Raw genomic sequence first — 22140 nt, forward strand, 5'->3', positions numbered from 1 at the left:
AAAATATAAAGTTAAAATGTCCTTTTTTTTGGGCAAATAACTTAAAATGTACTGGAAGACAGAAAAATGCCAGAAATATTTTAGTCCAAAATACCCACGGCAACCTATTAGAGAGTCCAGTGCAGTAGCTAAAACCAGAAAAATAAATCATCTATACTGGGCTGAGATTACTTGGGCCAGAGCCCATCGGCAGAAATGGCCCATTAACGCCTGAAGGCCTGCTCATTTTCTTATGTTGTGCTCGTTGGAGGATGAGATTAGACAACAACATATAATTAGATTGACAAACACTCTGTTAGTAGTTTCAAACAATTATCACATGAGCATATATCTTGCAAATAGAATGTTCAATGAAATGTTGATCCAATACTGGCACACACCTATGTGCATGTGCATATAGAACTGAAAAGGAAACTATCTGATCTTAATACAATAACTCAGAATACCCGCTAGCCAAGCAGTTTCATCAGCCAGATGCTCGTTCTATCTGCATGGACATATACTGAAGCAGAATGTCAAAATGATGACATAATGCGAATCTTGTTAAAAAAAACAATGCATGAGCAATTGTCATTTTTATCATCTATCACAGATCACAACTACTAAATAAAACTTTACTTAATCCCCTTACGCTTCATTACCTTAGATCATCCCCTCAATAATGTACATATGTACACAAATTAGAATGATCAAGCTTTACACGTCAGTTTCTTTTACACAACTTATTATTTAAAAGCAAAGGGCGCATATACTAGCGCATTCTAACTGGCATATTAGTTCTATGAATTTAGAAAACTAAGTTTCTTGTTGTTTGAAAACAGATAATGCAAAAGCAGGGTGGTCCATATCTAGGGGAGACGTATGCAGAAATTAGAGAAGAGTCGCCACCAGGTCCGATACAAGTGGAATTACATGATCTGTTTGAAGATGATCATACATGCTTAAGGTACAACCATAGCTAGCGAAACAATGGCCTGCTTTATTACAGTTCCTCTTAGGAGAAGTAAAACGACACACTTCAAAGTTTTGCTTCAGATATTCCTTGATCTCCTCTAAGCCTAGGTAGAGAGCAGAGAGGCCACATTCATCATTGTTTACCCCCTTCTTCAGCAGCACTGAATCTGTTTCAAGGCCAATAGGTCTGGCTCCTTTATCCATTCCTAGCTAGGCACCCCATATAACAGCCTGATCTCCATGTAAGTGCTCCACATACTTTTACCTCTCCTTTATGATTCCTGATGACTGCACCCCAACCGCCAGCGTTCGGTTCAGGGTGGAAAGTGCCATCAATATTAATCTTCAGTTCATTCTCCATGGGAGGGAGCCATCTGATGTGCACCCTCTCCAGTTTGTTCTGTAGGTTGTTTTAAATCTTACTTCAAATGTCAGCCAAAGAATGTTCGTTTTAGTTATCACCTAATAAACCTGTGAGAGCATATTAATTCAATTAGTACATAATAAATTGGTGGGGGCATATTAATTTAATTAGCACCTCAATTCATCTAGCTGTTCAATGAGATTAAAATAGTTGATTTGATCAGCTAGGGAGAGAAGCAAACTGTCATCAAAATAACCCATATATTTGACGAAATCACTACTGATTTGTTTTCATATAAATTGATTAGCCCAGATGATGTATTTATGCAAAACTTAAGAAGACGTCTAGGGCTGGGCAACATTCACCAAGCACCAGAGTCCATCAGCCTTGCTAGGAAGATACAGGAGCTTCCATCAAAAGGCTTGAAACCTGCAAAGTAATGTACAACGAAGCTCTATCTCATGCATAAGCTTTGTCAGTGTCACTACAAAAACACTATTTACATAGTACTTCCTACCATTATATCAAGAATACAGAATGTGTCCTTGCACTCCCATGTTCTTCACTGTCCGAGGTTTTTCAAGTGCAGGAAGCGTTGCCTGCAATGTTCACAAGCAATAGTTCAGACGATTGGTAATGCTATATATAAAAAATTATAGGTAATTATTGGAGAAGCTTGTGGAATGAAATGAACTTGTAGAAACAGAGAGCAGATGCGTTGTCATTTGGGATCAATAAAATTTTATTTCTTGTTCTGTTTGCTGGTTTGCAATTAAGGGTCTTCATTTTTCACTTCTCAAAATGACTCATATTGGAATACCAGACCCAAATTTATTTTCTTGCATCCATGGCTCTACAATTCTTGCGTCGAATAAACACAAGTAGAAGTTAATGCTAGGAAAAGAAATCCATAGACTAACTCTACTGAACTTGAAGAACTCGTGAAAAGTTATTTTTCGAAATTCAGGCAGAGCAGGAACAAACCAGTGTACAGGGCCGCCTTCTGCCCCGTCGACGCCTGCTCGCACAGGCAGGCACCGGGCACGCGGAACATGTCCAATGAGGCAAGGCTGCACGTACCCATGGCATGGAGTGGTCAGAGTACCCATATTTTGCATAAAAACTGAACTGATATATAATGCAAACACTAAAAATGTAATTAATTAAGTCGATTAATTGTCGGTTCTTACCACTCAATCACTGCAAAATAAATCCCATATAATAAAATATAAACAACATGAGATCAACTTTTTCTTGACAGTAAGAAACAACAGAATCATCAGATCAATCAAACTTATCCCAATCAATTTTTTTTACTGAAACCACATAGAAACCTTGGAATTTTCAGAAACAAATTAGGCACACCACTCATCCATCCCGGAAACTGTGTTCGATTGTAAACTTTAAGCAGGAGTCTGCACCCAACCATGAAGCTCACAACACATCATTCAGAGAACACGACCGATTTGGATGGATAATATGGGGATTTAGCCTCACAGGTGGGAGCAGCGTGTCATGCGATTGGAGTAAAGTACTGCTCGGATATGGGTTACCTCCGTGACATCCAAGATGAACCGGACCTTGAGCAGCCACATCACCGGCCCCTTGCCGTGACGACTGGATGCCCGTGGTCGCCTCCAACCGCTCCCGCCGCCGCTGCCAGGCCAACGTCTCCTTGGGCCACTGCAGACTGCACCATGCCCGCTCCTCCCCACATCCATCTCGCACCTCTCCATCACTGAGGGGGGAGATGGGGAACTGGGGCGCCTCCACGCCTCGGCAACGACCCTAGCCTAGCCAAAGCGAGCGCATCCGCAAAGAAGAGAAGGGGATGGGGATGCGGCGGGAGGGGGCACAGAGAGATGAGAAGAGAGTCCGTCTGATGCCCTTTTATATTAGATATTAGGAAAGGGTGGCGCAGCGATGACACGGGATTGGACTCGAGGCTTCGAGAGAGACAAGAAAAATATATGTGAAATCGCAACGCAGGACACGTACAACCCACATGGCTCGGTCAAAGTGCCAACCGCTTAAGAAAACACACGTGCTGTTTTATTTTTTTTAGTTGGTATTTGATGTTATTTGAAGTTGTAATCCTGGCCGGTTGATGCCTTTGTTAATTCAAAGCTGGATTTTTTTTAAGCCTTCGTTCTAAAAAAAACACAAGTGAAAAATGTTACAGGCCCAAGATGAAAAAAGAGATATGATCGAAGGCAGGTACTCCATGCGTCACACGCATCAAGTCCACACAATGAATGCTCAAAAAAAAAAGTCCACACGATGGGATAGAACGTGGCAAGCGAAAGGAACGAAGCACTTCCGTCACACCCAATGGCGGAGCCACGCGAATCAACATGTGGTTGAGTTGGTTAGGTGGACAGTGATATTCCTAACCCACCAGGGTTTAAATCCTGGTGCTCGCATTATTCCTGGATTTATTTCAGGATTTTCGGCGAGATATGCCGGCTCAGTCTCTCGGAGGTGCTTATAGGGATAGGGTGTGCGTGTGTGCGTTCATAGGGATGAGTGTATGCGCGTGCTTGTGTTTATACTGATGCTCAAAAAAAATGGCGGAGCCACAAGGGGGCCAGCAGGGGCCCGGGCCCGGGCCCGGGCCAACAAGCTAATATACTCATTACATCAGTGATTTTTGACCAATGGGTGCATTTATCCCGATTCGTGCGGCTAAGGCATTAGTCTCGGTTCGTCACGAACCGGGACTAAAGGATACGATGCCCATTGATCCCAGTTGGTGGCACCAACCGGTACTAAAGGTTAGACCTTTAGTCTCGGTTGGTGCCACCAACCGGGACTAATGAGCTTTGAGGCATTAGTACCGGTTCATGGCACGAACCGGTACTAAAGGTCCCATTTTCAAACTCCCCCCACTCCCCCCCCTCCCGTGGACCGCCTTTTCAGTTTTAGAAAAAACAAAAGAAAATGATGGAAATGTCAATAAAAATAAAATAAAATAAGTTTCCCATGTGATATGTGGTCTAGTTGTTGGAAAAATTTACAAATATGAATTTCGACTTTATTTACAAAATCTCTCTGGAATTTGTAAAATGGGCATAACTTTTGCATACGAACTCGGATTAAAAAGTTTTTTATATGAAAAATCATCTACTCGAAAAGTTACATCCGATGGAGACCGCCTACGGCCTGTTTGCAAATTTGTAGAATCCTCAAATTCCAAAAGGAAAAAAAGTTATGCTCAAATTTCAGTTTTTTTAAATTTTCAGTAAATCTGGTCAAACTACTTATTCAAGAAGTATTAGTGTTACTAAATAATTATTCAAGAATATTAGTGTTATTAAATAATTATCTCACCTTTTTTGAATTTTGGTCAAATCTGGTCAAACTATGGATAAACTGTGGTCAAACAATGGTCAAACTACTTATTCAAGAAATATTAGTGTTACTAAAAAATTATTGTTTTTTAGAACAATAGTTTTTAAACTCAAACAGTGAAATATGTGACTTCATGCTCAAGCTAAATTCCTGAGGGTTAATAGGATTGACATCTTACTATTGTCAAGAAAACAACAAGTGCAGACTTGGAAACGAGGGAGAATAGAACCCGAAAGTTAAGCGTGCTTAGGCTGGAGTAATGAGAGGATGGGTGACCGTTCGGGAAGTTAGATGATTTGGAATGATGAGGGGTGATTAGAGATTAAATTGAGCAGTGATGAAGGGTGATTAGAGATTAGAGGTTAAAAAAATTCAGAAATTTGAAAAAAAATTCAAAAAAAATTTCAAAAAAAAATCAGAAAATTTGCCACGTGGAGGGCCTTTAGTCCCGGTTCCGCAACCGGGACTAAAGGCCCTTACGAACCGAGACTAAAGGCTCTTTTTCTACCAGTGATCTTGACTTTTCCCATTAGTATTTATTCTAGTATATCCCAAGAGAACCCGTGAGGTGAGGCAGCCAAGCCCACCGCCCCTGTTTCTTCTCCAGCACACGTGAATTCTCTTCCCCAAATTTCTTTGGCTCTCTTGGTCCCCTCCCCTCCCGGCCTCTCCGCCCCCATGCTCGAACCCTCCAAGGAGACAACCAGCGAGGCGGCCAGGTCCCAAATCTGTCACAGTTCCTCTCCCGTCGGCTGTCTGCTGCTCTTCTTCGAGGTACAAATTCTTCCCAGTTCCTCTCTCTTTCTCACATCTAAATTTCAGATCTGGTATTTGTTTTTTTTGATTGTTAATTTTTTTTAACGAAGGCTCCAGAGGAGCCTGACTTTGAATTAATAAAGCCATCAACCGGCCAGGAGTACAAGAGCAGACCATGAACAAAGCAACGGCTAAAGGATACGGATTGTTAATTTCTCTAAATAGGTGAGTTTCTAATAGTCGATTCTGTTCAATTTGTACAGAATAATCATGGCCAAACATAAAAGAAAGTCTGTAACAATGCATTCCTTTTTTGAGAAGAAAGCAAGAGTTGATGCTTCTGTAGAAAATAATTTGGGGGCCAGCCCTCACTTGGTGGATGAACAAGAACCAGTAGTAGAAGAAGAAATTGCAACATCAACACCGCCTGAGGTTCAGAGAGAGGGAGGGAACGATGATGCTTCTGTTCTGATAGTAGAAAGGGATCCGGGTTTGCGATGCCAAATTTGAGATTATCCTCCAATAATGCTCAAGAACAAGCTCGTAATGCATATATGAAGCATGGAGCATATCAGATTGAAATGGATGAGTACCCTCTTGATGATTCAGTAGTCCATCAACGCAAGTTTCAGTATCATTGGTTTAAATCCTTCCCTTGGTTGGAATATTCACCATTGAAAGATGCAGTCTATTGTTTTCCATGCTTTTTGTTTTATAAGAAGCCACTTGGAAAAAAAAGGTCTAATGTGTTTACAGTGCAAGGATTCAGAAAATGGAAGCGAGTTAATGATGGAAACAAATGCGCATTCTTGACTCACATGGGAAAGGATAGTAAAGCCGCTCATAGTTTTACTGTCAAATGTTATGATAATTTGAAGAATAAGAAATGCCATATGAAACAATTAGTGGTGAAGCAAACATAAGAGGACATCAAGAAGAATAGGCTTCGTCTTAGAGTAACAATCGATGCACTACGGTGGTTAGCATTCCAAGCTTGCCCCTTCCGTGGACATGATGAAAGTCTTGATTCAAGGAACCAAGGTAATTTTCTTGAAATGGTCAAATTGGTAGCTTCTTATGATGAGGAAATTGGTGCGGTTGTATTGGGTAATGCTCCAGGGAATGCTAAGTATACCTCACCTACAATTCAGAAAGAACTTCTGCATATGATTGCTTTTAATGTGCAAAAAGAAATTTGTAAAGAAATTGGGGATGCAAAGTTCTGCTTGCTTGTAGACGAGTCAAGAGATGAATCCAAAAGAGAGCAAATGGCAGTGGTTATTCGTTTTGTGGACAAACCTGGTTTCACTTGTGAACGTTTTCTTGATATTGTTCATGTCTCCGATACATCTTCAACTACTCTAAAAGGGAAGTTAACTTCTGTGTTGGCTCAACATGGATTAGTTGTGAACAATATTCGTGGACAGGGGTATGATGGTGCTAGTAACATGCGTGGAGAGTGGAATGGTCTACAAGCCAAGTTCATGGAAGAGTGTCCTTACGCATATTACATTCACTGTTTTGCTCATCAATTGCAGCTTGCTCTTGTTGCTGCATCTAAAGAAGTAGCCGATGTTCACAACTTTTTCAATCATCTTGCTCTTGTTGTCAACACGGTTGTGTCTTCGAGCAAGAGAAATGATGAGCTGCAAGTTAATCAAGTGGCTGAAATGGAGCATCTAATTGAGCTTAGTGAGCTTGAAACCGGAAGTGGGGCTAATCAAGTAGGAACTTTACAGCGGCCTTGTGACACTAGGTGGAGTTCTCACTATGCTTCTATCTGCAGCCTTTTGAAACTATACAAACCTACATTCTTGGTACTTAAAAGCATTGCTACTGCCAAAGGTTCAGGTACCTCACCTTCAGCACGAGCAAAGGCTTCTGGTGCTGTTAAGTTGATGATGTCTTTTGACTTCATATTTGTTCTTCATGTCATGAAAGAACTTATGGGAATCACAGACTTGCTATGCAAAAAGTTGCAACAAAAATCTCAAGATATTGTGAATGCCATGGATGATGTTAAAACTACAAAAGTGTTGATTCAGGAACTAAGAGATAATGGTTGGAACAAGCTTAAAGCTGATGTGCTTTCATTTTGTGGGAAACATGGAGTTCCAACACCACATTTCGATGACCTCTATGTGGATTTCATTAACTCACGTGCGGATGATGAGACTACAGTTGAGCATCATTATCGGTGTGACGTTTTCATGGTTGCCGTTGATCAGCAAGCACAAGAGTTGAATTGTAGATTCAACAAACAAGCAACAGAGCTTCTAATTCTATGCACCTTCTTGGACCCTAGTAATTCATTCAGATCATTTAACATTGATAATATATGTTCTCTAGCATCAAAATTCTATCCAGCTGATTTTGAAGAACAAGAAAGGAACAATCTAAGGTGTCAGTTGCGACATTATGAAATTGTTGTACCCACTAACCCAAAGTTTCAAAATTTGACAAGTATATCAGAATTTTGTCAACAACTTGCAGCAACCGGGAAATCGGATGAATATCATTTGATTGATAGGTATATAATTTCTCCTCTTATCTATTAGTTGATTTTCCCTCCGTGAATTATGTATTAGTTGGTATTAGTAATGTACTAACTATTTCTTCATGAACAGACTGATTCGACTTGTTCTTACTCTACCGGTTTCAACGGCAACGACAGAACGTGCATTTTCTGCCATGAAACTTGTGAAGACAAGGCTTCGGACTAAAATGGAAGATGGATTTCTAAGGGATTGCCTCGTAATTTATATTGAAAAGGAGATTGCGGCTGGAATATCAACAAATGCAATTATTGATGAGTTCGATGAATCGTCACGCCGAGTGCCATTTACATAAAACTAGTTAGTTCGTCTATCTTTTGTTGTCTAGATTTTTCTTTTGGGCGATGACCAATTTGAGAAGTGTACATCCTTTTGCTGTCGACAATGAATGGTGGTATAATTAATGAAGTATATTTTGACACTTTATTTGTTTCATTTTGTTTGCAAAAATTTCTGTACAAAAGTGTTGTGCTCTTTAGTCGGCCCCTGTCATATAATTTTCCTAGCTCCGCCACTGTTCGCCCGGTCCGTCCTCGTCTGGTTCATCCAACACCACGCAGTCGGACACCGTGGCGTCGCACGCATTGCCACATCTCCTGTTATGGCTGCTCCGACGCCGGCCGTTCGGCATGGTGTTACTACTCGGCTCCGCAACAACATCGTCAGGCCTCGGGTGCCTACTGATGGCACAGTTCTCTATGACCCGCGTGGTCGGGCGTTCCTTGCGGCGCCCACGTCCTACCGCTCTGCAATGACAGATTCATTCTGGCGTCAAGCCATGGTGCTTGAGTTCGCCGCTCTGCAGGAGAACCGCACCTGGACGCTCGTCCTCGACCGCCGGGACAGAATGTCATTGGGTGCAAGTGGATTTTCAAGATCAAAGAACACGCCGGCGGTAGCATCGACAAGTACAAGGCTCGTCTCGTGGCTAAGGGCTTCACTCAACGCTATGGCGTTGACTACCTCGACACCTTCAGTCCGGTTGTTAAGCCGGCAACCGTCCGACTCGTCCTCACTCTAGCTGTTTCGCGCGGTTGGAGCCTACGCCAACTTGATGTCAGCAATGCTTTCCTTCATGGCGAACTCTTCGAGACTGCCTATATGCAGCAACCACCTGGCTTTGAGGATCCTCGGTACCCAGGTTATGTCTGCAAACTTCAGCGCGCTCTATATGGCCTCAAACAGTCGCCACGCACGTGGTACTCCCGGCTCAGTGATCGTCTCCAGCAACTTGGTTTTGCTCCCTCTATAGCAGATACGTCCCTCTTCATCTTCGCTCATGCCGGCATCACCATGTATATGCTCGTCTACGTCGATGACATCCAGGGACGGAGCCAGGATTTCGACATAGGGGGGCGAGGTTTCGTCTCATACGCTGTTAGGGGCTAGGGTTCTGCCCGGTCTTGGCTGGAGGCTGTAGGGGAAGGAGGGAGAGGGGCGAGGGCTCGAGCGCGGCGGCCGGCGGCGAGGCGCCGTCCTTGCGCGTGGGGCGGCGGCGGAGACAGGAGGCGGCTAGGGTTTTTAGGGTTCCGGCTCCTCTGGGAGCCGGGCAATAGAGATAATATTCTTCTTATTGCTTAATCTGAAAAAAGTCTTACAGCGTATATTTATAACCTAGATAACTTGCATACGAATTAACCTAAGATAATTTGTGGGCCAAGCCTCCTAACTACTGCCGGGTGGGCCTCCTCCGGTTATAAGCTAAACCGGTCATAACATACGCGACGGCTATGTTGTAAAAAAAATCTTAGGTTCTAGTCTAATGGAGATGCCATGGTGCAAACTTATCTTTTTCTAATCTATTCATCGCATTCTCATGAACAAAACTTGAAAGAAAATTGACATCTGACAAAAAAAATTCACAACACTAGAAACACAAGATAATCTTATGAACTAATAATTTGTAGTAATGCAATGTAGGTGAATAATACATTACCCAATCTCATTATTTGTTGGAATTGGCGAGATGAACCGCACTGATTCAACTCAATCCCGAAATCAGAATCGGCAAAAGCATGCGATTTTGTTGAAGCTATCAAAGAAGAGTGGTACAAAGAGAACAATGATTAGTTTGAAAATGATAAACCAGGACTAATCTAGGTCTCAAAATAAACTACCTTTTCCTCGTTTCGTTGCCGTTCATCGGCAATATCCCCGTGTATCAGGCGCTCGCCGGCGGTTGTCTCCTACCCTTATCCGCTGCTCTTGATTGCGATGCAATGGATCGCACGAGTAAAAGATTTATAATTGATTCTAAATCCGTATGATCATACTTCTATGATTTTAAAAAAAACAAACTAATCTGATGTGAAAATCAACTACCTTTTCCCTTGTGTTGTTGATGTTCATCCATGCTTCCGGTCTGCTGGGAACCGGGAACATGTGCGTACATGTGCGTGGATCTGACACGCGCCTACCTGGAGCCGCCTTCCCTTCTCCGCTTCTCGATGGCGGCCCAACGGAGAGATCCGATCACAGCAGCCAGCGGGCGTTAGTCTCGATCGCAGCGGCGGCTTGGAGAGAGCAGCGATAAGGTCGTGGCTGCGTGTTAACATGCCTATTTGCCTTCCAAGATGGCATGCTAGGTAATTCTCCTTTATGATTTTATTACTTTTAGCCTGCAATGGGCTGTACATGGGCTGATCCGTTCACGTTAATGAGAAAAGGCGTGAAAAAAGAATAGGGAGGGCGAAGCAAGCACGGAACAAGCGGGCAAGGGAGAAATTAGCAATTAGTTGATCGCTATCGAGGGACGAGACGATCATTAGGGGGGGTCTCGCCCCCCCTTAGATTCGTCCCTGATGACATCATCATCGCTAGTTCATGCCCGACTACTGTTCAGCGTCTATTGGATCAGCTAGCCCAGTCCTTCCCGGTGAAGGGCCTTGGGCCATTGCGGTATTTCTTGGGCATTGAAGTGGCTTCCAATTCTGGGGGGCTCAGTCTTACTCAGAAGAAATATGCTACCGACCTTCTTCTTCGTACACACATGGAAAATTGCAAGCCAGTGTCAACCCCCATGAATGTGCAAGAAAAGTTATCACGCGACGTTGGCGAAGCACTCAATGATGAGGATGCCTTTGTCTACCGCAGTATTGTTGGCGGTCTGCAATACTTGACATTCATCAGACCCGACATTTCGTTCGCTGTCAACAAGGTTTGCCAGTTTTTGGCTCAACCAACCAAGATCCATTGGGAGGCTGTAAAACGAATTCTCCGCTATGTCAAAGGGACAATATCCTCCGGACTCAATATACGAAGATCACCGTCTACACTCTTGAGCGTTTTCACAGACGCGGATTAGGCTGGATGTGTTGATGATCGGCGCTCAACCGGTGGCTTTGCGGTCTTCTTTGGGCCAACCTTAATTTCTTGGAGCGCACGGAAACAGTCAACCGTGTCACGCTCATCTACAGAAGCAGAGTACAAGGCGTTGGCAAATGGGACTGCCGAAGTTACTTGGGTACAATCATTACTCAAAGAGTTGCGCATCTCGCAAACACGCCCTCCAGTTCTATGGTGTGACAACCTCGGAGCTACCTATCTTATAGCAAACCCTGTGTTTCATGCAAGGACAAAACACATTGAGGTCGACTTCCACTTTGTCCGAGAGAAGGTGGCACTAGGGGCTCTAGAGGTCCGGTTCATAGCTTCAAAAGATCAGGTCGTGGATATCTTCACCAAACCATGCATGAAGCTTATGCTAGACCGGTGTCGTCGCAATCTCAATCTTGTGTCTGACGGTTGAGATTGAGGGGGTGTGTTAGCTGTATTACGTTAGTGCTCTAGCATTATGGCTTAGTGCTAGAATATAGAAGGTCTACAGAGCTCACTCTTAATTATCCACCATCTCTTGATGTGTAACTGAAGTTGTACGAGCTGTATATAAACAACTGAATTCTATTGAGAAGTATCACGGCAAACAACATCTTTTTACTTCCCCCAAGTTTCATGTTCCCCCCTTTCCTATTCCATGCATGTGTGGTGCTGTGTGCGATAAAGTAATTTCCAGAAGAACCGCAACTATTTACGTTTATTGGTATACTTACCAGTGATTTTGCAGGACATTAAAATCGGTGAGTTAATTAGGGGGTGCGTGCTGATCCAGGACATCTGGACGTAGCTGTTCTACTCCTTATTTAGCCGGAAGAATTCCTAGCTGGGACAAAGGTGAGCCATATTAAGGCTAGCTCCTGCATGTTCTCCAATTTTAATTGTAAACTCTCTATCGCCTTGCGGTTTCTACTCCACTGCCGCTTGCTTATATGAATATTTCACTTTAAAGTTCTCATTAATTTGGTATGCTAGACACGCAAAAGTGACCCTTTTCAAATTGTCATAAACTATTCGATTGGTGCACAATTAGTTGCTTTGTATTCATTTGTCGCAGTCGGGTTTTTTTAGTGAAAAAATGATGGTTGGATAATTCATGACACACATGTATTGATGTAAAAAACATTGTGCTATTTCTACTTGCATTGGATTTTTGGGTTAATTGTGAATATCGGGGGTTGGCGGGAATGTTCACCTAAAGAGATGTTGGAGAGGTGGTCGCCACCGGAGACGCTGGTGCTGGCGAATTCTTAGGGATTCAAGGTCTTAGATGCCTGGTTTATGATCACCTCTGTCTGGTTACATGCCTGGCTACGGCGCCTACCCATCAATCACCTTTGTCTGGTAGGTACGCCAGATCTGAGTTGATTTTGACTGTTCCCTGATTCGGTGCTGCCCACTGTTTGCACTTTCGATCTGGCTGCAAGGTGTACGCTTGGACAGGTACCCGGCTGTCAAGGTGTATGATGATGTTCTTGTGCACTTTAAGGGTGCAAAGAAATGGCGAGTTGATCTGTAGTGAACCGAATGCTCCATGGTTAAATAGGATTTTGGTACAGTTTCTTTTGTTATGAAGCTCATTTGTACTGAATCGAAGGCTCCATGGTTAAATAGGACTTTAAGGGTGCAAAGAAATGAAGATCTCATTTGTAGTGAACTCAATTCTGTACTGGTTAGAAATCTAACTTGTTGTATTCGTATGATTTATTTGTTTTTTATAGCTTCGCCCCTCCAAAGATTTCTTTCAAGCTCCACCACTGCGGGCCGGTGGTCAGGGACAACAAAAAGACAAAATTTGAAGAAACAAAATCCTCACCGGAGATTGAAGGGTGCATGGGCGTCAGGACCGTCGTCGTGGTCGGAGACGATGGAGAGGAGCAACGTCGTAGCATCGGTGGAGGAGAGAGTCACAGGAGGAGATAGAGTAGAGGGAGAGAGACTTTACGAGATTGGGCTATTTCTTGTTATAAATAAATTTGAGGCATTTTTGGGTAGGGATGGCTAAATATATGGCCTCCAACGAGCACATTCTATGGCCGTTGGCCAGATTGATCAATACTCCCTTCATCCCCAAGTACATTACATATAAACGGAGTGGATTCTTAGGGATTCAAGGCCTTCCCAGTTCAAGATTTGGACACACAGTTTAAGATATAAAATATTTTGAATAAACGGATCTACAAGAAAAGGAAAAACTCATAGGTTACGACAAGTGACGCACATGTAACTCGCCACTTATCATAAACTGTGGAGGTAGGAGTGATCTTTATAACGAGTACTCCTCAACTAATGATTTCGTTGTGTCGTGCCGACCTGTGTGCCCAGCCTCGTGGCCCAGACACGGCCCCTGGCGTGCCGCGTGCCAGGCATGGCCTATTTACCCCTTCGGTGCCAATTTCACGCCGCGTTATGATTGAGGAAACACGAACCAACTTCATGTGTCCTCTTAAAAAAAACCTCATGTGTCGTTGACAGCTCAGCTTACCAACACGAAGCCAACCACCTCATCGGTGAATCGCATGGGTCGGATGGGTCGGATGAGGGGACGTTCCACTTCCACCAGATGGACTTGGCATGGCCTCAGCGTCACCGCCGCCCGCGGGCATGCAGCATGGGACGCGGATAAGGGCGATGGCCATGACGAGCACTCGCATCATCAACAACTGCTGGTATGCCATTGCCCTGATGATTCGAGGTCTCAAAACTAGGATCTGATGACCGATCGATCGACCACACGAGGTGTGCCATAGTTATATCACACCAGGGGTGCGCACGTGCCTTTGGTGACAGGTATGGCATGCACTGTCATAAGTAATACAATCTCTTTTCCCCCCACAAAAAAATAGAGCGATGTTATTTCACTACAAAGTGACATACCCACTGTAATATGCAAGACACAGTTGACCAGGAAAAAGATAAAGCAACATGCTCTGATTTAGTGATAAGTTTCTTGTAAACACCACATATGTATTTTGGACTTTTTTTGCACTAGTTCTTAAAACTATAAAGAAGATTTGTTGTGAAGATATTTCTTATACCTAACACTTTAGAGATCTATAACAAGTTATTTAAGGATACACAGAGTCATATACATTATTTTCTTGCAAGTGTAACAAAATACAGTTTTGCTAAAGCACATCCAGATGTGCCATAAGTATTGCACATCTAAGTCATATGTCATTAATCTTACATTAAGATTCGTGTGAATATTTTCTTTCTCTTTTTTCTTTTTCTCTTTATGCTTGATTCACTCACTTAGATGTGCAATAACTAGAGCACATCTAGAAGTGCGCTAGACACACCCAACAAAATAAACCGAGGAAACATAATTTTAATTTTCTTATAGTGTATTGTTACATTTTTTTAGGCACAATGCATTAAAAAAGAGTGTGTGGAAATGTGAAGAATTAATCCGAGAGGCATGTGATCGTTTCCCTTATATTTTCACATTTAATATGATTTTATATATATATTTATATATATATATATATTCTAAGGCGCATTTGTTGAAAAAATAATGTAAATTTTATTACAAAATACATTTCATTACATAATATATTAAATGTGATTGTGATTTGAGAAAAATGATTTAGTAGATGATACAAAAGTTGGTATAAATAACTATATTTATTTGACTCCCGGGACACAAAATTTACTTGGGTCAAGAACCTGGATTGAAAGTGGGTCCGTGAATAATTGGGGCAGCATGACATAATTGGAGTGGTAGAAAAGCTAGCATAGCAGGAGTCCGGACCACCCACCCTTAGGGATCTCTACACGAAGATGATTACTTGAGACGCTGGAGATGCTCGGGCAGCTCACCGGTGAACCCATCCAGCCGGCACACGCATCATTCCTCAGCCAGCTCCAGGGGACGATCCGCGGGAAGCCTAGTGCGCCAGCGATGGATAGAAGAGCCGTCACCTCCGAATCGCACGGTCCCCGGTCAAGGCGGTAGAAGCTTCCTCCGACCGCCGCTTCCGCAATGTCGGTGAGCACATACTTGCCGAACTTCGGCACGGGGCCCTGTAGCAGGTTTCCAGTCAGATCGACACTGGCGATCCTGGAGAGCTAGGGAAGCGGTGCAGGAACCACACCGGTGATTTTTTCGTGGTCCAAGGAGAGGAGACCCAGCCAGGTGAAGTCGGTGAAGTCGGGCAGGTCGCCGATGAACCGATTGTGGTCGAGCTTCCGATGTTGAATAGATGACGTCACGCCGGTGGTGAAGGTAATCGGCCCGCTGAATAGGTTGTTACTGAGGTCAATCTTGGTGATCATGCTGCCTTCCATGTCCACCGATGTTCCGACCAGTCGATTGTCGGCCAAGTAAATGGCATCGAGTGATGGGAAGGGGAACATGGTCGTGTTGTTGCTGAAAACGCCATCAAGTGAGCCGATGACACCGGCATTGCTAGCTTCCAAGACGTGGAGCAATCTCAGCGAACGAAGATCATTCGGTAGTGCCCATGTACTGATTGGCTTGTTGGTGAGGTTCAACACCTGAAGCAGGGCAGGCATCTCAGTTGGGGGAGCACCAAGATAGGAAGGTGTCCACTGACGTTGTCGTTGCTAAAGTCAAAATCTTCGAGGGCCAAGAGCAAGCCAGCGGTGTTGTTGTCGAAAACACCATGCAGTGAGCCGATGGCACTAACAATGGGCTAGTGAACCGATTGACAGACATACTCAATCACTTGCGAAGCTATGTGAACGTCAGGGGGCATTGCCCCCCCTCCCCCCCCCCCCCCCCCCCCCCCCCCCCGCGCGACATTGGGGGAAATGTGAAGGATTTTTTTGGAGGTCTTAGATGTGAAATAAATATGTTTGGCCCCCTCAGATCTCCATATTTTTTCCATCCCGAAAAATATTTCTCCATCTCCGCCACTTTACTCAATCGAGGACACCAAAATAGCCGATGAAGTTGGTTGACCGGTTAAGCAGACTTTTGTGTCCAGTCCCCCAATCGTGTTTCCTTGTAATGATGCAGAGAAGAAGAGCATCGATGGCACACCAAAGAATCTTATAGTAATGATTACACTGCAGTGAGAGTCTCCTATGCTTTCTTAGAGTTTCTTTCCTATGACCATATCCAATCTTTATCCCCTTAACTGCATCTTTAGCTCTTCTCCCATCATATAACCCCATAAACTTTTCCCCAATTTTAATCCCTCAAATTTTAGAAGATTAACTTTTTTGCAGCTAGCACTTCCCGTAACATAACTAATCAAACGACCTCGACTGTATATGAAGGTCTCTCTTCATCTTCTTCTTCCTTTCACGCGGCCAACGACAACTTCTTGCCTGAAGTTGGCGTCGAAGATATAGATAGGGCCTAGGGTAGATGCTCTGTAAAATTAGATATGGGCTCACCTCGTGACATGTACGCATGTGAGGAAGGAGTCGACAAAGTGACGAAATCCATCCTCTATGGACCAAGGTTTGGGCACTTCTTCGCTTGGATGGGTACTTCTCCTCTTCGGTCTCTCAGTGTCATGATGGTGTGGTTTAGCAAGCACCAGTTTGTCAGAATCGATGATGGCGGTCGATAGACATGTTTCCCTCTAAGTGCTTCTCACGTGCACTCGGTGTGCATGTTACTCCACTTGCAGTGCCGCTCTGCCATGTAGTAGGGGACGAGCAAGAGAAGCGCAACGATGGCATGTGATATCGCGGAGGATGATCTGACACTGTATATGAAGACTAATTTTTCATTACCGGAGAAGTATGTCGTACCGACTAAGCGTCCTGACAAAAGGTCATTGCCTGAGAAGTATGTCATACCAGCTAAGCGCCTTGACAAAAGTACATTGCCGGAGAAGTATGTCGTACCAATTAAGTGCCCTGACAAAAGAAATCAAATTGTTACCATCAGTTGTATGCAACAATGTATGACCATGAAACGTTTAGCTCCAGAGGTATAGGTATTGGAGATTGGCACGTTGAAGTTTCAAATTATGTCGAAGAAGGAAGTAAAGCCCACCTTTCAAACCCCGTGCACGGTAGGAAAGATTTGAGTCAAAGCCAATCTTAAAGTTGAACAGGTATTGGCAATGATATTTCGTGTGTTTTTTGGAGAAGTTTTAAGAACTGCTTTGGATTTTTCGCGAGAGATTGGAGATGGTGTCTCTAATTTGTTGATAATTCTTGGAGGATCGTCCACGTACTTCTTATTCAAGGTGTGTGTGTGTGTTGTTTTCGTGGTGATTGCATCCATTAGATCGCGAGCGCCATGTCGTTTCAAGTGACATCGTACTGTGAAAGATTGAAAAAATTATTCACTCCATCAATTCTCTGTCAAAGATCGCATAAGAGGAGTGGGGCAGTGGTCAGGGACAACAAAGAAGATGGAAATTGAAAAAAAAAATCCTCGCCGGAGATTGGAGGGGTGCATGGGCGTCAGGACCGCCACGCAGAGTCACGGGAGGAGATATAACAGAGGGAGGAGGACTTTACGAGATTGGGATTTTTCTTTCTATAAATAAATTTGAGGCATATTTCGGTATGGATGGCTAAATATAGGCCCTCCAATGAGCACATTCTATGGCTGTTGGCCCAGATTGATCAATACTCCCTCAGTCCCCAAATGTATAACATATAAATTAAGTCAAAAAGCTAATGCTTCCCAAATAGATGGCATATCCATGCAAAAAAAGATGACATATATGTTTGTCTCTTGTCAAAGAAAATACTTATGTATGACAGTAAAAAGAGAGCGATATATAGACACACATTTACCCTGGTCGAGCCCTCAACCCCTGGTACTTACCAAAGGCCATGCGTATGGCAGTACCAGACGTGAGTCACTACTCTTCCAATGCAACAAGGGCGCATCATGTCGAAGCTAAGGGAGCAGCAGGAGGAGGGACAATGTAAGGAGTGGCATAGAGCACCCTGGTCCAGCCAGCCCTGAATCCCCGGTACTTACCGCAGGCATGCGTGTCACAGTACTAGACGTTAGTCACTGTGCGTCCAATGCAACAAGCTAGCGTATATCATGTCGAAGCTAAGGGAGCAACAGGAGGAGGGACAACGTAGGGAGTGGCGCAGAGCATAAGAGGGTTCTTCCTGCGCACGCCGAGCCCCATGGACTCCGCCATGTCCACCTCGTCCACGCCGGCGGGCAGCCTCCAGTCGAAGTGGTACATGAGCTGCAGCAGCGTGAGCTCCATGCCGGCGAGCCCGTAGTTGTACCCTGGGCACATCCTCCTCCCGGCCCCGAACGGCGTGAACTCGAAGTGGAGGCCATGGAAATCGACGGCGCCGTCCTGCTCGAACCGCTCCGGCACGAACTCCTCGGGGTCCTTCCAGTAGCGCGGGTCCCTGGAGATGGCCCACGCGTTCACCACCATCCTTGACTTGGCCGGCACCACGTACCCGCCAATCTCCGTCGTCTCGATGCTCTCCCTAGGCACCAGTAGCGGCGCCGCCGGGTGTAGCCGGATCGCCTCCTTCATGGTGAGCTTGAGGTACCTGACGCTGTTGCTGCGGAGGTCCGTTTCGCTGATGCTGTCCTTGCCGTGGAAGGCTCGCCGGACCTCGTCCTGCAGCTTCTTCATCACGCGCGGGGTGCGCATGATCTCGGACATCGCCCACTCCGTCGATGAGCCGGAGGTCCCCGTGCCGCCGGCAAACATGTCCTGCCATTATATGAAGCCACTTTAATTTATAATCATGCTAAGTCTCAATCGACTTAGACTTGGTTATTCTCAGTCGATGATATATTCATGAGATCATACATTGAGATTCATGCATAATTTTTCTTCAGATTTTTTTAGATGATATGTTACTTGACTGAGACTTGGTTAAATCTCTGTCGATTGAGACCTAGCCACATTCTTTAATTTAATCTGCCGGTAAGCATGCATGCATGCACTTTAATCTGCGACATCATCAAAGTAACACGTGTGCAAACGACTTACCAGTACGACTGCTTTGATGGTGTTGTCCGTGACTGGGAACCCCCAGGGGTTGTCGCCCTTCTGCAAGGAGAGCATGACGTCGACGACATTCTCATCGACGACATCCTTACCGGCAGCAATCCTGTCAGCGCGCACCCTCCGCCTCCCCTCGATGATGTCCACGAGTATGTCGTCGAACGTTCGGTGGATCTCCCGCAGCTTCCTCTTCATCCCGGTGGCCTCGCCGAGCACCTCCTTGAGCCGCGGGAAGAGGTCAGGCACGTTGAACCCGCTGGACAGCCCGACAACGCGCTTGATGGCATGCTGGAACACCGGCATGTCCGGCCGCACCTCCCCGAACGCGGACCTAGAGATGGTCCGGCTGCTGATGTCGTACACCATCCTGGTGACGTCGACCGGCTCGCCGGCCGCGGCGGCGGCGCGGATGAGGTCCACCTGCCTCTGCACCTCCTCCTCGCGTATGAACTGGAACTGGAGCACGCGCTTGGGGCTGAGGATCTCGTGGATGCAGAGCTTGCGGATCTTGCGCCAGTAGTCGCTGGTGGGGGCGAAGATGATGTCGGTCCAGCCGTAGCCGCAGATGCGGCCCACGAGCAGCCGGGGCCGGTTGGCGAAGTTGGGGTCCTGCACCTTGAGCACCTCGCGCGCCAGCTCCCGCGACGTCACCACCACCAGCGGCATCGGCCCGATCTTGAGCATCATGATGGGCCCGTGCACGCCGGCCAGGTCCCGGAGCCTCCGGTGCACCAGCGTGTTCACGAAGTGGTGCACGCTCCCGATGATCGGCAACGTGCGCGGGCCCGGCGGCCGGCGCGCCGAGGACGGCCTGAAGAAGTAGATCATGGACACGGCCAGGAGGGCCAGGAGGATGGCGTTGTACGTGGCGTCCTCCATGGCTACCTTGGAGAGATTGGCCACGGTTTGGCCGGTGGAGTGATCTACTGACCTAGCTTGCTAGCTAGCGAGCTTGAAGGCTTGCACTGATCTCACTGGTGTAGATACCGTCTGGTTTTATAGCAGAAGTGAGCAAGTGCGTCCACGGGAACGTACGTGCTTCCCTCTTTGGTTTCGACGACTCCATCGCCGCGCGCCAACGTAAATTTAACCCTAGCATAGCACAAAGCCGGTGCATTGCATGCATGGTGTGCTACTACCTTGCAAGCAACAAGATAAGTCATGGGAGGTTACACGTGCGTACGTGGACGCCGTCGACGGGAACTAGGCGCGTCATTAGCCACAGGCCACGGGAGTTTCTCAGACTTGACGAGACGTGGTTTCTCAAACCACCGTTCATCGATCGGCATCACCTTCATCGCTATCGGGAGTTACTATGTCCAAAATCTACCGTGTAAATTTACAGTTGGGATTGGCCGCTTCTTCGTGCCCACGTCAGCTGAAGCTAGAGTGACGTCGTTGCACATGCATCAACCTGCGTAAAATAGCAATATATTTCCCATACTGTGATTCCAGGCGTCCAGCTAGACATGTAGTATCAAAGAAAATCTTATCTGGCTATGTTGACGTGTGCATAGTTGTGTTGTGTTGCTTAGATCTTGACAAAGGATAGTTTAGTCCGGGCTTAAAGAGGCTGCTGGCAAGTTCTAGTTCTAGTCTATTTGAATATTTTGTGGTGACGAAGAATCTGTAGCTAGATTTTTTTAAGTGCTCTCTAGGTCTAGCTAGCCAAGTGCATTTTACTCCCTCCGTTTTTAGATATAAGTTTTTTTGAATATTTCAATATAACCTACATGCGGATGTATATAAGAGGCTGCCAGCAAGTTCTAGTCTATTTTAATATTTTGTGAGGACGAAGAATCTGTAACTAGATTATTATAAGTGCTCTCTATATATAGGACTAGCTAGCCAGGTGCATTATTTTATATATGAATACGTCCTAGTGTAATGAAAATAATACAAGAAGTTATATTTCAAGGATTTGGTTCCTATTGTATTTTATATGGATGCTTTGTGATGACGAAGAATCTGTTTCTAATTTATTTGGTTCCACACTGTATGAACAATAAAAGAATTTATTTTCAAGGATTAGATGTTTGTGTAGTGGTCATAAATACAAAGAAAATATTTCCATTCGGCTCGATCCAAAATTTTCCTTCAGGAATTGTATGCAATTCCATTGAAAATAAACATACGAGTAGCTAGTGGACACAACATAAGCATGGGCAAGGCCATTTATGTGGCTATATTTTGTTTGTGTTCAAAATCAACCCTACCAACAAAATTGTCATAGCAAAAAAAGAATGGTTCTTGTTCGGATGGTTGCCAAAAAATTGACACGCTGATGCCTATTTTCCCTATCTAGTCTTTTTTTCTGCCAACATTGGCTGATTCATTGGCAAACGAAACCTTAGTCTAAGTTTTGGCTAGCCAAATACTAGTTACTAGGTGAACTTTGGCTCAAACCAAACATGTTTTGGCCATGTTTGTTTTAGCTTAGATCTGATTTGAATCTTCTGGAGATTCACTTTGATAGCAAAGTGGACTCACGGTTATATAAGACCTTGCTTGTTTCAGCTTTAATTGGAGTTGAATCACCTATAGATTCGCTTTAGTGGTAAAGCTGATTCACAGAATCAGCTTCGCCACCGAGGTACATTTTTAGGTGCTTCGGCAAATTGCACTAAAAATGGCATGAATCCAGATTCAGCTTCACTAGCAAAGCTCATTCGAAATTGTTATTTGTTTCAGATTCCAGATCCAGCTTGACTAACAAAGCTCGCTTCACTCGTAAAGCTGCACAATAGTTGTTTGTTTCTGATTACAGATTCAGCTTCAATGGGAAATCTGAATCTGGTTCTCTTACAGAAGATGTTGGCCATAAGTACCACTAGATCCATTTTTATAATTGCATTAATTTATCCGGATCTCTTACGTAATAGGCGTGTCATCTCCA

At 44.7% G+C, this 22140-nt stretch overlaps 3 protein-coding genes and 1 pseudogene across 5 annotated transcripts; 1 reads left to right on the plus strand and 3 right to left on the minus strand.

Moving 5' to 3' along the window:
• Positions 1 to 870: 870 nt before the first annotated feature.
• Positions 871 to 3195, minus strand: LOC125550324 (uncharacterized). Of its 3 annotated transcripts, XR_015600149.1 has the most exons (5): positions 2872 to 3195; positions 2303 to 2388; positions 1836 to 1917; positions 1684 to 1747; positions 871 to 1425 (listed from the first exon to the last, which is right to left on the minus strand). XR_015600149.1 is itself a non-coding variant. In XM_087517556.1 (4 exons), exons 1-3 carry the CDS (start codon positions 3052 to 3054, stop codon positions 1881 to 1883), a joined length of 306 nt encoding a protein of 101 aa, XP_087373682.1. In that variant the 5' UTR covers positions 3055 to 3195; the 3' UTR covers positions 871 to 1425; positions 1836 to 1880. The 3 variants fall into 3 exon arrangements, 2 of the variants coding, with proteins under 2 accessions (XP_087373682.1, XP_087373681.1); XM_087517556.1 differs by lacking the exon at positions 1684 to 1747; XM_087517555.1 differs by having other exon boundaries at positions 871 to 1747.
• A 3270-nt stretch (positions 3196 to 6465) lies between these two features.
• On the plus strand, positions 6466 to 8275 carry LOC147974542 (uncharacterized). Its single transcript, XM_087519502.1, has 2 exons — positions 6466 to 7955; positions 8053 to 8275. The coding sequence occupies exons 1-2, from the start codon at positions 6481 to 6483 to the stop codon at positions 8273 to 8275; spliced, it is 1698 nt and encodes a 565-aa protein (XP_087375628.1). The 5' UTR covers positions 6466 to 6480.
• Positions 8276 to 14788: 6513 nt separating this feature from the next.
• On the minus strand, positions 14789 to 18244 carry LOC147974543 (receptor-like kinase TMK3; annotated as a pseudogene).
• Positions 18245 to 18302: 58 nt separating this feature from the next.
• On the minus strand, positions 18303 to 20123 carry LOC125532044 (premnaspirodiene oxygenase-like). The gene is made up of 2 exons (XM_048696222.2): positions 19230 to 20123; positions 18303 to 18947 (listed from the first exon to the last, which is right to left on the minus strand). Exons 1-2 carry the CDS (start codon positions 20121 to 20123, stop codon positions 18303 to 18305), a joined length of 1539 nt encoding a protein of 512 aa, XP_048552179.2.
• Between the last annotated feature and the right edge of the window lie 2017 nt (positions 20124 to 22140).

Source organism: Triticum urartu, chromosome 4A, assembly GCF_056163025.1.
Source record: "Triticum urartu cultivar PI428250 chromosome 4A, HENAU_Tu73, whole genome shotgun sequence".
NCBI classification, from domain to species: Eukaryota; Viridiplantae; Streptophyta; class Magnoliopsida; order Poales; family Poaceae; genus Triticum; species Triticum urartu.